At 38.4% G+C, this 15,853-nt stretch overlaps 3 protein-coding genes across 3 annotated transcripts; 1 reads left to right on the top strand and 2 right to left on the bottom strand.

Moving 5' to 3' along the window:
• Nucleotides 1–549: 549 nt before the first annotated feature.
• Nucleotides 550–5,499, bottom strand: lipib (lipase, member Ib). The gene is made up of 10 exons (XM_034150268.1): nt 5,448–5,499; nt 4,188–4,579; nt 3,928–4,036; nt 3,718–3,819; nt 2,811–2,900; nt 2,562–2,729; nt 1,825–1,914; nt 1,504–1,612; nt 1,236–1,409; nt 550–634 (listed from the first exon to the last, which is right to left on the bottom strand). Exons 1-10 carry the CDS (start codon nt 5,497–5,499, stop codon nt 550–552), a joined length of 1,371 nt encoding a protein of 456 aa, XP_034006159.1.
• A 2,794-nt stretch (nt 5,500–8,293) lies between these two features.
• zgc:112408 (uncharacterized protein LOC550260 homolog) lies at nt 8,294–10,769 on the bottom strand. Its single transcript, XM_034149895.1, is given in 7 exon segments — nt 8,294–8,308; nt 8,494–8,637; nt 9,032–9,088; nt 9,091–9,237; nt 9,317–9,399; nt 9,583–9,655; nt 10,560–10,769. Coding segments are annotated over 7 exon segments (645 nt in total). The 5' UTR covers nt 10,686–10,769.
• A 436-nt stretch (nt 10,770–11,205) lies between these two features.
• Nucleotides 11,206–15,363, top strand: si:ch73-264p11.1 (uncharacterized protein LOC100000923 homolog). The gene is made up of 4 exons (XM_034150638.1): nt 11,206–11,545; nt 12,197–12,260; nt 13,527–13,806; nt 14,159–15,363. The coding sequence occupies exons 1-4, from the start codon at nt 11,403–11,405 to the stop codon at nt 14,197–14,199; spliced, it is 528 nt and encodes a 175-aa protein (XP_034006529.1). The 5' UTR covers nt 11,206–11,402; the 3' UTR covers nt 14,200–15,363.
• Nucleotides 15,364–15,853: the final 490 nt, after the last annotated feature.

Below are 15,853 nucleotides of genomic sequence, written 5' to 3'. Positions count from 1 at the left end.
TGGTTAGAAGGCACACAGAAAAAAAAACTGCATTGATGTGTCTTGGTAGCTGCACTGAAACTGAGCAAAAGTGGAGAATACATATTTTTTATAAATCATTTTTGTGAGACAAATTCCTACAGCAATTCCTATTGTGTAATTTTCACGTAAACAAATACAGTTGTTGACATAGGTTAACCTTAAAGCTCCAAATACAATATCACCAGTTTAACAGTTTATTCATTCCACACAAAAAGGAGTATTTTCTTAACCAGTAAAGGAAAAATAAGTGTTTCTGATAATCAAAAAAACGAGTGTGTTTCCTAACCTCTGAGATTAATACTTGTATCAGCTTTCCAAAAACCCCTCAGCAGCGACAGCAGAGACAGGCAGGCTTCATGAGTGTTCCTCGGCTCCTCATTATCCAGTAAGAAGGCGGCAGCTCCTCCTGTGGGACCCCTGGAGGTCCTCCTGGGGCCCGGAGACCCTGTAGCACCAGGAGGACGTCTGGTGGGTGAGTTAAATGTGTTTCCATAGAAGAAGAAGAAAAAGTGTGTGTGGTTGGGGGAGTCAGAGGCCTGAGCCGCAGGGTAACGGTCGGAACGCCACCTCCATGTTCTCCTCCAGGATGATGTCGAAACGGCACATTAGAGGCCTGACAGAGAAAGACAACATTTAGATATTTATTTTATTATATAGAAAACACTGGCATTTAAAGGGGTACACTTCTGAAATCTTGAAGTAGCCCCTTCCAATAAATGAAAAATATTCTTATAAATAATACCATTTAGTTTTGCTCGTTTCAAAAAGGTATTTATTTTTTATCCATTTGACTTTATTTTGGAAATGCACAAAAAATCGTCCTCTTTTTTACATGTTGGTATGCCTGTCACTAACACTCGAATTACGATCTTATTGTGGTCGTACGACTTGATAAACTAAATAAAACTAAAACAATTTTTTTCGTTATATCTTGTGTGACTCAAAAATGAATATACAGACTGAAAACACTTCATGTTTTAGACTGTAATTAGTAATGGCAACCATAAAATATTAACATTTTATACAAACACATTTTAGGGATAAATCAGCTTTTAACTACTAAGAAAATGCAAATCTGTCTAAGCTTAATTTGATGACTATTCTATGCTGAACTCAATATTTGGTCTTGTAAAACAATTATCTCAATCCTATCATCCCTCATCTAAATCAATAAGTCATCGAAATGTCCAAACTTCGCAAAACGTGTCTCTGACCTCTCTGGGCGCTCCAGCGGTGTGAAGCGTATCCTCAGAAGTCTGATTTTGTACCGGGGGCCGATCACGTTCCCGGTGTTGATTCTCATCGAGATCTTGTGCACCTGCTGCAGATCCTCATCGAACTGAGCCAGTAGCCGTGAGGAAGTGTACTGCTCGAACCTGAGCTGCTTACTGTGAATAGAGAGGGAAGGAATTGAGTATAACATTATTTTGTGCAGATGTTCCTACAGGTTAAACCTGGCATCCAGATGTTTCCCTGACTCACTGATCTATCCGGGCCTCAGTGAAGTTTCTTCCGGTGTGCAGACGGATGTAGACGACACCCCAGCGCAGGTACTGGTTCCAGGTCACCATGTCCACTCTGTAGCTCATCTCTGACACACAGAAAACATTTATTAAGTTGAATTAAAAGCAAAAAAGTATGAAAAGGTACCAGATACATTTAAACCGTAAATAGCATGAAAAGACAGTTTATTGTTACATTCCTTCACTCATAAAAGTATGATTCTTCTGCATGTCGGTTAAAGCTATAACAATGTTATATTTTAAGTGAATCCGCTTTGTGCATGATGTTTTTAAGACTCACTCCTGTAGGGCAGCGTGCTGGTGGTGCTGAAGAAGGCTCTGGTCTGCCCCAGCTTCAGCAGCGTGTCTCTCCACTGACTCATATCATACCCTGCAGGTAGAAACAGAAAGAAACACAAACACAAGCTCCATTTAATCACAGTAAGAGCTTAGATTAGCATTACATGTTACATTAGTGCACATTTGGTGAGCTATTTGTCATACTTTTTCTATATCTTTTGCACATTTCTGCACAATGAAACTCCGCTCTTCCACTTTCAAATTCTGATATACTACACATATTCAATTTTTCTACAGTTTATATAAATAAATAGTATTTTTCTGAGTTTTTAAAGGCTCACATGAGAGAATAAGGCGGATGGGGCCTTTTTTGTTTTTAGTGCCTAAATTCTCATTATTCAAAGTAAATTAACTAATAAAAGTAAAATCTATTACTACAAAATATGTATTCGTTTTTAGAGTTAAAAGTTTGTTAGTATAATTAGGAATATGCACTTAAATTATTAAAAGTAAAATGACTCAATCCAGATAAACCCAAAACTTCAAAATTATTCAAAATAGATTAAATAAAAACATTTATTTTTATTTGTTAATTACATAATCGTTTTTAAAATAGTTCTATAGTTTCCCCTTTTTTACACCTTCATAATTATTTTTGTTTGACACCAAAGCAAATTCCTTTGATGTGTAAACGTAGTTTGGCATTAACCTGGTTCTGGTTCTGGTTTCAGCACGTACCGAGCACGGGGCAGGGTGCGGGTTTGAAGGCCTCACACTGCAGGCAGCGGCCCTCCAGGAAGTCGCTGTAGGACGAGCAGGGGTAACCGGTGAGGCTGCAGGTCCGATTCAGAGCGCACAGGAAGAGGAACATGGAGCGCTGGTGGTCACACACAAAGTACGCTTTACCTGAGGGAGACACACAACTGCAGTGTGAGTGTGTGCGGTGATTAATGAGTGTGTGTTGGATTGCTTAGTGTGTGTGTTTACCTGAAAATATGGTTTTTGGACACCCTGGTTGGTCTGCTCCACCGTTGGCGTAGAAGTCGATATGACCGTGAGTTCCTCTCAGTCCAAACGCTGCACAGGAAAAATACATGTTGAAAATAAGACATCATTTTTGTGCTGGTTATTTAGTTTCTTTAAAGGTCCCATGTCATGCTTTTCTGGTTATTACCCGTCCCCTTGTGTGTTATGTAGCTTTGTATGCATGTGAACGGTCTGCAGAGTCACAAACCCTCAAAGTACACCCTGTAGCGAGTAAAACTCTAACACAGAAAAGACCTGTCTATGCTGCCCCAGAACGCCTCGTTGGAGATTTCTCTTTTTCCATTTTTTTCTTCTTGGGTATAGTGACGTATTTGGGTATAGTGACGTAACGTAACGTCCGCGGAGCCGTTACGTTAAGACTTCCTCACACACACACACTCAATCTTTTCTCAGCTGCAGCTCCGGGGATTTCTCAGCCTGAGGCGGCGGGACGCGGCGAGGGTGTGTGTGTGTGCTCGGGCTGGTTTCGGGCTGGGTTTCGCTGTGTCTCGCTGTCTTGCCACTGGGCTCACAGGGAGGGGGGGCAGGAGCTCCAACAAGCCGTTTAGGACAGAGAGTGAATACACTATACACTATACAGAGATGCTGTATGAGAAACCAATGTGAGTTTGGAAAATTGCACAATATAAATCTATTTTAGTATACCTCAACAATGGAATTATGATCAGTAGAAATAGCCATGACATGGGACCTTTAAATATACTGTAAACTAACAGGTTTGCTTTCCAAACTTCCAAGCACATGTCAAGTACTTACATTAGTGCTTTAGGTTTCTCTAAAGCACTAATGTCCCAGAGACAATCCTATGTGTTTAGTTATAGTCAATAAATATAATTCAGAATCTTACAATCCATGTCGGTGTGAAGCACGTCCACAAACATGGCATCTGTCGGGTCCAGTCTCTCCTCTGGTATGGCGCTGGTGAACATTGGACCGGCCGGATCCAGACCTGGAGGGGAGGGGGACAGAAAGATCTCTTGGCACTCGTGTAACGGAATACTGCTCTGCTGCTTCTCTGTTGACAAGTCATATATTGATTTAATTATATTTAACTCACCTGTGATTCGTCCAATCTTCCCATGTAGGTTTGCTCCTACGAATCCGGCCAGGTGAGCTCCCAGACTGACGCCGAGCAGGTGGACAGAGCTCAGAGACGCTCCTTCCCCCTGTAGACACAACATTTATTAAAGTGTTGTGAATATTGTTCACTTTTCACAGCTGCCTGGAAACATTAGGACTGAGATAAATAGTAAATTCAAGTTTAAAAAAAAGAGGCTAAAAGAGCTGCTGACTTCCTCCCCACACAGGTCGTCTCACCTGCATGGTCTTGATGAATCCTGTCAGGTTGTGCGCTGCGTCGCGGGTGTTTGTGACGGCGGTGAAGTAGTTGAGGTTTGCCGCTCCTTTGTTCCAGTCCACCACGATGACGTTCATGTCCTCCTGCTCCGCCAGCAGTTGCACCAGGTGGTCGATCCAGATGGGGGGGGCTCCGGTGGGCCTGTAGCCATGGATGACGAAGGCGGTGGGTCGGGAGACGTTGAAGAACGGCTGGGAGGAGGGGTGGTGGTGATCCAGCTCGCGGCCGCAGTCCAGGTTGGAGCGGGTGTAAAGCAGCAGGCGCACGTACAGGACGGTTCCCATGAAGCAGTGCGACAGGTTCAGGTCTGTGAAGTTATCGCAGGACTCGCCCCCCCCACTCTCCTCCTGACCTGGACACACAGCAGGTCAGACATTAATGATGCTCCAGAGATCCAGAGATTTTATATTTTAATCGACATTTTTACTTTGGCTTAATTCTATTTTATTTTATATTTTTATTGCATATTCTTACTTTAACTTATCATGTTTATTCAATTATTATTATTCAAATGTTTATATATATTTTATTTAGTTTCACTCTAAAATGTCACAAAACTAATTTCCCCCGGTAAAAATAAAGTCTTCTGATCATAATCTAGTGTAATATCATATCAGCAAAAACTGGAATACTATTGATATTGAGGTATTGATTACAAATACATTTGATGTACTCTTAAGAAGCCAAGCCCTTATGTGACAAACATTCAAAGACGTATTAAAAACAACCTAATTAGAAGCTTCAAATGTAAAAAAACAACAAAAACATTCAGCACAGCCCTAGTAGTTTCAAACACACTTAGGTAGCATTTAGCATCACAGTTAATGGTATTTTCCCTGCTGCGTTTCCCGCTCACACACAGAGCTCATCACTGCCCTCAATAGGATCATGCTGCTATAAAAAAACACCTCATCCCCTACCAACCCGCCCCACCCTGAGCAAGAGGGTGGCCCCAATCCAGCCCCAAACACACACATTAGTAACCTATGAATAGCTGGCTGAGAGACGGTGTGTGTGTGTGAGTGCGACCCGTTGTATATTTACTTTAAAACCACCAGACAGAAACAGCACACAACCTAAACAAAGAGCAGCAGGAAAGGGATACTTATCTGTTCCTTAAGCTGTCTGCAGCCACACATACTTTACTTCAGCTTTCACTGTTTTTTAAGAAGTTCACATTTTCTTGAATGAATAAGCAGCATCGTTGGTGTTTTCCTTACCTTTGCAGAGCAGGAGGAGACCCAGCAGAAGCAGGAGTCTGCAGGAGAGCATCCTTCCTACAACAGCAGAGACAGAGAGGGGACCGATGGAGGTAAAGACAGAGAGGGGAAGAAGTGTGAATGAAGAGGGATGGAGGGAGAGAGTAAGTGAAGGAGGGAGGGATTGTTGTGAGAGGGAGGGAGGGGGGAGAGGAGGTACAGTACAGTAAGGATCAGTTTCTAGAAGGATGGAGAGGAATACCAAATAAATGGAGGAGAAAAGAGACAAGAGGTGTCAGAGTTTGGAAACAAATGTGATACGTTTTTGCTTATTTTTTTCAGAGTTTGAAGTGCTGCAGAGTTAAACTTAGTTCAAGCGTGCAAGAAAAGGATTTTCAAATATAACAACCCAAAGTTTGGGAATTCAAAATCAGCAAAAAACGTTATTTTTGATGAAAGAATATCCATTGTAAGTCATTATATTGAGAAAACCTTTCCAAAAAATGTACTTAGTATTTTCAAATAATAAACTTTCAATGAAATTGACAGCCAGTCCTACTACACTCTAAACATATATATATACAAAATACAATAAAAATACCTTATTGCTGAATAAATATATACCAAAGAGGAAAAAGTGTAAATCTGGTACAGTAGGTGGCCCTTGTATAGCTGCTCCTCTCCTCTGATTAGTGAGGTTGGAGTATGATTGTTTGTAATATGTAACTTTAAAAAGCTGGGGCCACTCCAGTTCTGGTTATTAATAGCTCCCTGGGCTCTAACCACACGGCACCCAGCCCTTGCTGCCCTGTACTCACTGAATTCATCGTGTAATTTAACATCCAGAGACTCTGAAAACACTTCAAAAGCAGCGAAACTGAACCGAGGGTTTCAGTAATGTAAGAGTGCACGCTGAAAACGTACAATCAGCAGTCGTAAGGCAGAGAAACCGACATGAAAACTCGAACTGGCCTCTACAAAATGTGTTTATCACAAGGAATACTGCTGCCTTCTGTATGCAATCTTGTTGTTTTACCACTTTGGTTTTCGTCCAGAAAAATTAAACAAGACCCAGCGTCTTAATTATTACGATTTTAATGTTCACGAAATGAAATGAATTCAAATTCTAATGCAAAATGCATCCGTACATCTGATAAGAGAACAATAAGAAAAGTATTGAAATTCTGCAGGTTTTTGTCTAAATACTAATAGGATCTGTGAGTTTTGTGTCTCTGCTGCTGACTGAGCAGCTATTGGCAGGGAGCAGCCAGGTAAAAGGTGAGTGTGAGGTCACGGTGTCCCGGCCCGTAAAGAGCTTACCTTTGAGGCCACGCCCTCTTTTTAGTCACCTGCCTGGCAAATAACAGAGCTGCCGGTACGAGATTATAAAACCAGCAACGTGTGTCAGGCTGCACTTCTTTGGTTCACACAGAAAACTGCGTGACGTTTGTGTTTAAGCATCACCTGTCTCCTGTGGAGGTTTTGTCATTATCCAGTTCATGTTATCTCTATGCTAAAAAGCTGATCTGACAGTGTTAAAAAAAACTGTACTTACTGTAGAAAACATTTTGAGCTACTTCAGTATTTTTCATTTTTCTGCTACTATACTTCAATTAATAATGTGACTTAATTTGCTAGTTACATTCCTGATTCAGAATTATACCTTCTCTCGGTTTTGCTAGCCCAACATTACATATTGATAAAATGGCCAAATCCTAAACTTAAATTCAGAATTTCTTTTAAATGGACATATTTGGATATCAGCTTACATATTACACATTTTAGTCCAGGTTTGGTGTGCATTAGATCAGTATAAAAATGGTGCAAAAATGTAATAAGCTATCTGATAAGGAATATTTCCCTCTGTGAACGGTGATGTAAAGATCTGGAGGTCAGGGTGTTCTATTAGAGGAGTCTTCAGCTAAAGCTTGGAGATAATCACAGCTAAACCTCTGAACCTGAACATATTCATGTCTCAGTAAACTGCAGTATTAGGTAATTGTAATGGGATGATCCATAATTATATCCCTTCTGCATTCTCTGCCTCCGTGAGCTGCATTATCAGGAATGAGGGGAAAAGAGATTTACTTTTAGCCATCTCAGCTGCGGATACCAGCTATCCACCATTATTTAATGACATATCTCAACAATTATTTCATGTATTGGAGTGAACTTTTATTAAAAAAACACAATAATTTTCTGAGGATTAGTGATATTTAAAAGAAGCACTAACAATGGAGATACCCATAGCAGAGGTAGAACTTAAATAAATATATTGCAACCACTTACATAAGTTTATAATACACAAATGTTGCTGTTCCACATATCCATCTTTAAATATTATTACAGTACTCAGTATTAATTCTACTGAACAGTATTTTATCTTACATTCCATTGTTATTCTATTTTATATGTTTCTTTGTTTTCTTTTTTGCTTTTAATTATAGTATGTTGCTTTATTGGAGGAGTCTTCAGGACTTCAGATTTCCATTTAAAATAGGCAAAAAGCTGATTTCAAACACATAACGTACAAATAAACGATATTTTATTAACAGAGGTACTGACATGTGATCATAATATGTGGAGGAGCTCTGTGGGGAGGGGGGCAGACCACGATGTGGGCGCTGCTCTGCACGGAGTCAAAAGTACAATATTTCCCTCCGAGATGTAGTGGAGCAGAAATTAAATATAGCACTACTAAAAAGAGATTTATTAAAGAAAGTTTACATTGCGAAAAGGGGAGAAAAAACATGACCAAAGCCTATAGGGAGGATAGTCTACATTCTATATAGCTAGCATCACTATTTATATTATTTTTTAGTCTTTCCAAATAATCCTACTTTATTACCTCCATGCGGAATTCTCCATCACTCGAATATTGTCTATAAATGTGCAAAGATATCCAACATATACATTCATTTCACTGAGCGGTGGCGATACCTGGTCTTAACAGCAACTTGCAGTGATTAATTAACCAGATGGAGGAGCTTTGTGTGTTTTATAACAGGAGTGTGTGTGAGATAGCCGGTGTGTGTGTGCGTGTGCGTGTGTGTGTTTGTGTGTGTACCATGGCCCTGGCCTTCCTGATGGCCTCGGCCTCTGAAGCCATGCAGCGCTGTAGGGTGAAGGGAAGCGTCACATTTTTCAGCTCCACCCGCTCCACCCGCTGCACCTGAATGCCCCACAGTCTGGATGCAGAGTAGAGCACCTCCTGCAGGACACACAAAATATATCATTTATTTATATCAAAGTATCAGGTACATATCCCAATATTATGGTGCAAGTGGCACCATTTAACCATTTTTTTATTTAAAAAAAGTGTCCCATATATTTTTAACACTGGATTATTTTTTACCTGTTGAACACCTATATAAAATGTAAACAAAAATCATAAAGGAATAGAGTTTCAAGATGGGAAACAGATAAAGAACATGTTTTTTGTGTGCAAAAATAAATAGAAAATATTCTTCCTGTAAGAAAAAACCCAAAGACTTGTCTTTAGAGAAAAACTAATGAGTTGAGTATGTTATAATATGAAATAGCTCTTACAAAACAGCATCATTCAAATTGATTTCCGCCACCGTTTTTGTTAATTTTTTGTTAACTTCCATTCTCTTTGCCATGCTTTTCCTCTGTGACAGTATGTCTGTCAGAGTGTGTGTGTGCCCAGCGTGGCATTCAGGGTCGTTTGGGCCAGAGAGTGTGTGGCCTGGTTGCCATTTTCAACACGCGTCACCCAGAGCGAGGGGTCCACCACTCGGTAAAACACAACAGCATCCATCATTAATGGAACCCCGTCTGCAGTCAGAACCTAAGCAGGGGATGAAGAGAGAAAAGATCATAGAATAAAGGACAGTTTTCTCCCTGTGTGTAGTGTTCATGCTGCTGACCTCTTGTGGCTGGATGGTGAAGGAAACGGTCCGCAAGTCCACTTTCTGGATGACATCCAGCCAGGGGATGAACCAGAAGAGACCTGCAGAGACACAGAAAGATATTTCATTTTCTATGCCAGAATTGTTTTGATAGGTCATCACTTCCTTTTATATTATCTTTTGATTTTCAGCTTTAAGTACAGTAAAGGTTTCTACATAGTATGACAGTGATTACATTATTTGTATACCCCAATAATAAGATAATGAAAAATATATATTTGTACCGGGTCCTTTGGCCCGTCCCTTTACAACACGGCCCAGTCTGAAGATCACGGCCCTCTCACACTCCTTAATGACCTGCAGGACAGAAAGCATTGCCTTTAAGTTAAGCAAAGACTGAGTATATTTCATAAATATCATTTTGTATGTCATAATTTTTACACAAGAATCTAAACTACAATAATACAATTTGAAACAGTTGCTTCATTTTATAATGAAATGTAAAAAAGGGTTAAAAAAAATAAAAAATAAAATAGAATACAAATATTTTTATAACATAAGCAGTTAAAGGTGGGGTAGGTAATTTTGGAGAAACCAGCTCGAGTGCGCTAGAATTTGAAAATACACAGCCGGAAAAAATCTGCCACTTCCTTACAGAGCCCCTCCTCCTCCAACACACACGAACACGCACATGATCAATGAGGGCACGAGATAAGTTTGTGCACAGATGGAAGGCTGACAGGCAGGTCGGCCATCCAGTTATTTTAGCCGGGCCGGCTAAAATGATTGGTCGTGCTTTTTACAGTATTACGGCTTCCACAGATGACATTTTTTTATGGATTTTTTGTCAAAGCACTTCAGATATTCATTGCTATCGGAATATAACAAAAAGTGTATCTCGAGCCGGTTTCTCAAACTTACCTACCCCACCTTTAAGTAAGAATAAGATTAAATATAAGATAAGAAAATACTTATATAAACATTGAAGTTAAATAAAAAATGTGTGTTTATATAATAATAATATTTACAGTGGTGTATTGGTATTAATACTATAATAATATTTTCCAAACCAGTTTCTTAACTTTTAACTATTTTTGCTTACATTTGAATAAGGAGCTTCACTAGTTAACAAGAATCCCGTTACGGAACACTTTAAAAACAACAACAATGTCATGTTAATTGCATAAAGTGTGTATCTTAATGGTGGAAGCCTTAGGTGAATGATAAATCAGTGTTTCTTCTGTGTGTTTGTGTCGGATACCTTAGCACACATCCAGGCTGAGAGGGGGAAGGTGAAGAGGATGAAGGCCGTGGACAGGAGGGTGAGCACCGCCCCGAAGACTCCAACCAGCGGCGGGCTCCTACGTCCTCCATCTTTCCCCAGCATTACCCTCCGTATCGCCGATAAACACGTTTCAAGTTACTTTATATCGCTATATTTAACACTAAAGCAAAGTTGAACTGATTTTCAAGCCATTAGCTCCTTTTGCCCTCCAAACTTTATTGAGAAAAATCTTACAAACAAACAAAACATTGCTTGAGTTGTAATCTATAAATAAATAGAAAAATAGCATATAATAATAATTTTGAATTTAAATACATGAATAAAAAAAAATGTAAATAAAAGAAGACAATAAAACAGAATAAATATATTTTATACAGTGAACATAAGAATTACCAGTATCAACAAAAATGTGCTAATTTGACTACTTAACAACATTATGTAAACGTGTGTAAATTACACTATATACAGAGTTTGATTCGTATAATTAGAAGATAATAAAGCTGAAGCTCATTATTGCTCAAAAAGTACAGTGTAAGTTAATATAGTCAGTTTCACCCCTTGCTCTATTACTCACATGCTCTGTCTGTCACATACACATCACACTTCCTGTGAAACCGTCAGGCCACTACTTCTGTCTTTTTAGCTCCCACAAGTCACTCTGCTGTACACCTCCATGTGTGAAGCTCTCTCTTTCTCTTTCATTCCCCTTTACCTCTGCAGGTCTGCTTCTATGGCCCCTGTAATAAGTCTAAGGTGCTGTTTTTGGAAATGAATCTGTTCTGAGGCGTGTTTGTGGATGTCTGACAGTTTCTCCTCACCATGGCAGCAGCTGTGCCGGTGAGTTATCACGGCGCCATCACCAAAGCCGAGTGTGAGGAAATGCTGGGGAAGAAGAACAAGAATGGAGCATACCTGATCCGAGAAAGCGAGACCATCCAGGGAGCCATGTGTCTCTGTGTTTAGTGAGTAAACTGCAGTGGAGAAAGTCTCTTAATGGATTTAAGTCATGTAGGTTGGCACATGCAAGGATTTGGCATTGATTGTTGGTGCATAACATAAACAAAGTAAGATAAAATTGCAAAAATCAAGAAGCCTGGAAGAAAAATACAATAAGAATGTGAAAAATCTATGTTATGTTATGTTACTTGTCTACTTCTACCTAACTACATTTCAGAGGCAACTGTTATTGTACTGTACTTCCACATGCAAGGACTTTGCTTCGGTGTTCGATGCATAAAATGTACAAAGCTAGAGAATGTTATGAATGTATTTCAAAAATCAAGATACATTCAATAAGATAACTTAAGAAAATCTATATTACACTGTTGAAGTAATTTTATTTATACCTAATTAAAAGAACAAATACTCAAAGATTGACACAAACTTAAGTTTGTTTTGGCGGATAGACCGCCGGTACCTATGGACGGTACGAGTGTGTTTATGGTCGTTAAACATGTTTTGTCCGTTCTCAAGCTTTGTTAAAGTGTTTCACACTTTGTAATTGTCGATTGCACCTCTCAGCCACCGTAAAGAACAATACCATTTCCTTTACGTGTTTTTTGCAGCTCTTATCAATAATTAATTAATTTAACATTTAACGTTTATCTTCACAGCAAACAGAAGGTGGTGTATACCTACAGAGTGCTTAAGACACACAGTGGACACTATACTCTCATGGTAAACACACACACACACACACACACACACACACACACACACACACACACACACACACACACACACACATATATATATATTGTAAGTATAGTAAAGAGAAAGGTGGTCAAAACAAGTTAATGTCCCACAAAGTAATGGATGGTACACACCCTTCCTTAGTTCTTTATTTATGTATATTTTGACGGCCTAGAAAGTACACACCTTCTCATTCAACATTTCTACCACATCAAGCCAAAGATGGATACTTTAAATAATGTAAAATACAGAAAATATTTGGCTTTGTTTACACTTTCTGCATAATTCCATTCATGTAATTTAATTGTTTGGATGTCTTAAGTATTAATCCAAGATGTAGGACATTATAATAATACAGAAAAAACATTAAACTAGCAGGTGTGTGCAAACGTTTTACTGGTTCTGAGTGTAATTGTTAAATGCAAAGTAGCTTGTGCATTAAAACTGAGGAAATGACCACAGTGACAAACACTTCAAAATGAAACCAAACTAAAATGCCCACATCTAAACTGAGTTGTTCAAAGACAGAAACGGCAGCAGAAGCACTTCCTCAGTGTCATTTTTCTAAATTTAGAAATAATTAATTAATTCACCACAGATCAGGAGGGTTGATTGGTTTTGATTCCTAACTGGAAACTCATGCCCATGTCACAGGAACTTCCCTGACGTGTGATTAGACACAAACACACATTTCCAGAACTCTGAATAGCCGCCCACACACAGGAGATGGAAATAGCAACTGGTTATCAGGCTGCTCAAATTTAAAACTCACAGGGCTATTCAATATTTTTAAGGCTCTTTGATTTTCTTTCTTTTTTTCATTATTTACAATCTAGTTTATTCTTCGTTGGATTGTTGTTTTTGGGTGATTCATATCTTTTTTTCAAAGTCATTATTTTATACTCCTTTTCTCATCATTTCCCCTTCTTACATGATTTATTTTATTCCCCTTCTTATATGTTGTTGTCAGATTTAGTACTGAAACAGTTAGTTCAACATTGCTTGACAACTCTTATTATCTTGAATCATCCAGTAATATTTCAAGCAAAACTGCCAAAAACATGTGCTTGTTTAATCTGAGGATTTGACATTATGCTCAGATAATGGATATTTAAATGTCTTATTTGACTTCTTTTTTTTTTTACAAATTGACAAATGTATAGACAACCCTTAGCTTGCTTTAACATGCAATGTCTCTTTTATTGTGTTTTCCTCCTCCATTATTTACTGGATGCTGTTTTCTCCCTTCAGACTGCAGGAGGTATTGAAGAAACACATTTTAAGAATTTGGACGATCTGATCCGGCACTATAAGAAGAAGAACCAGGGCCTCGCCATGCACCTGCGGCACTCTGTCAAAAGAAAGACAGCCATGTTGATCAAGCAGCCAGCAGAACCACAGAGGATGGCAGAACCACAGAGGATGGCAGAACCACAGAGGATGGCAGAACCACAGAGGATGGCAGAACCACAGAGGATGGCTGAACCTGAGGAACCTGACTATGAGGAACCTGACGAATCTGACTATGCGAGTACGTCACATATTTTATATCTTAAAATCGGTTTATGTCCAGAGAGTAAAGCAGAAAATGCACAAAACACAACATTTGTATAATAATCAACCTAAGATCTCCTTACAGTGAGTAACATGCAGCTTTTTAATGAGCATATACAAAATAAAACAATATAAAACACAAAAGAAATAACACTGAGGGGATTTCTGCAGAAAATGTGCCCTGATAACCCGAGGACAATTTAAAAAATAATAGTATTCTTCATATAGGTTTAAAAAAACATTTAAAACACAATTTCCATTAAACATCATCAGCATCTTCTTTTATTTGTTGTATTGATTGACCTGATATTGTCTTTATTTTCCTCTAGATGTTCCTGACACTGATTACGTTGAGGTCTTGCCTCAATGAACAACTCTGACATTTAGCTTAAACAACACGAGCAGAGTGGAAAATACATTTGGTATCAAAAACTTACAGACTGGATCAAATTCAGAAATATAAATAAGGTTGGACAAATGCTGAAGAAAAAGACTCGCCTCCAGTGGATGGACTTTTATGCAATTTGTCTCATTCATGACACCCAGAGGATGAATTGTTTTTGTGAATTGCAAAAATGTGACTTGGAGTTGAGTGCTATTATAACATGCTAAGCTAAGATGTTAAATATTAGCATGTTGTCAATATTCATAGTTGGCATCAGTGTTGGAAGAAGTTCTCAGATAGTTTAAAAATACTGCCCTCAAAATCAAGCTTACATTAAAGTACAAAAGTAAAAGCACACCTCATCACCCATTTCAGAACAAATTCATATATATTATTAGCTAAATTATAATTATTGATGGATTACTGTCTTCATCATTTAGATGATGCAGCTGGTTAAGGACGAGCCAATTTTAATAACTTAACATACTGTACAGTCTCTAAAGGTCAAATTTAGTTGACTTTTTAAGTAAAAAATACAATATTTGTAAGTAAAGTACTTAAAAATAACACTTGTGCAGTATAGTAAATATACTTGAAATCACTTGTTAGCATTTAATTCCTTGTTAATGCCGCTGTACATGTGTAGAATATAGAACTGTTCATCTGCAGAGACATAACATGATACTTTTTACTCCTGCTGTGAGACACTCAACTCAAGTTTCCATTTGAAAGCAATCTGAAATGTGATTGCAAGTGCATTTATCAAGATTTGCATCTGAATTATCATGACGCATGTGGAAACATATCCTTTATCTCAAAGTTACCATACTGTGAACTAGTTTCCAGTTCCAAGAATATTGACTCTTTGGCCTCTGGGCATTGCATTTACATGAATCCAGCAAAACAGTGTTTGTTTTTGAGTTACACTGCAGTTCCTTATGTCATGGCTTTTATTTCTATAATTGTATACAGTAAAGAACATTTTGGCATTTGTTTCCATTCCTACAGACATGTAGAATGACAGGGTGGCTGGTATTTGTTATACATTTACGCTTTGTAAATACTAATCTATTCCATTTTCTTTTGTACCCGTATAATCTTTTGTGTTTTATGTGCAATTACAGTAAAATATCCCTCTTGCAGACACAACATACCTGAAACTCATAGACTTTAGAGAACTTCCTCACTTTGCAGAATTATGTTAAGATATGACTTGAGAACCTTATATCAGTTTATGGCAGATCACTATGCTAAAGAGACCAAACAAAACCACTTCTGCATTGTCTGTTGGACAAAAACATCACTTGATATCACTTCACATCCTGTTGCTTTCACACCTGCAATACCAACTCATGACACATTTTAAAGATAGTTTTCATTTGGCATTTTCATTGCTTTACTGTAAGCATAATTCTAGTAAGAGGTTATTTTTGTAATTATGGGTGATTTGTGCATATTTTAAGCAGATGCATGCTTCTGTTTATGTGCAAGAAAGAAAACAGCAAAGAGACAAGATGAAAAGCAAAACAAATTCAGTGGTGGGCTTCAAGAGTATACATGCATAGTATAACCACATTTTCGCCACACCGACATAAACAGCTTCGACACTCACATGTTCTATAGCAGAGCATCTTTATCT

This window comes from Trematomus bernacchii, unplaced genomic scaffold (assembly GCF_902827165.1).
Source record: "Trematomus bernacchii unplaced genomic scaffold, fTreBer1.1, whole genome shotgun sequence".
Lineage (NCBI taxonomy): Eukaryota > Metazoa > Chordata > Actinopteri > Perciformes > Nototheniidae > Trematomus > Trematomus bernacchii.
This window is presented reverse-complemented; position numbering and strand designations above follow the sequence as displayed.

Bases quoted from the DNA above. Each gene is read 5' to 3' on its own strand.
- lipib (XM_034150268.1), bottom strand. From the start codon at position 5,499: ATGCTCTCCTGCAGACTCCTGCTTCTGCTGGGTCTCCTCCTGCTCTGC. The intron at 4,037-4,187 runs GTGAGACGACCT...TTGTGTCTACAG, and splicing joins GATTCATCAAGACCATGCAG to GGGGAAGGAGCGTCTCTGAG. The intron at 2,901-3,717 runs GTAAGATTCTGA...TTTCCTGTGCAG, and splicing joins GCTTCACACCGACATGGATT to CGTTTGGACTGAGAGGAACT.
- si:ch73-264p11.1 (XM_034150638.1), top strand. From the start codon at position 11,403: ATGGCAGCAGCTGTGCCGGTGAGTTATCACGGCGCCATCACCAAAGCC. The intron at 11,546-12,196 runs GTGAGTAAACTG...TTATCTTCACAG, and splicing joins GCCATGTGTCTCTGTGTTTA to CAAACAGAAGGTGGTGTATA. The intron at 13,807-14,158 runs GTACGTCACATA...ATTTTCCTCTAG, and splicing joins TGACGAATCTGACTATGCGA to ATGTTCCTGACACTGATTAC.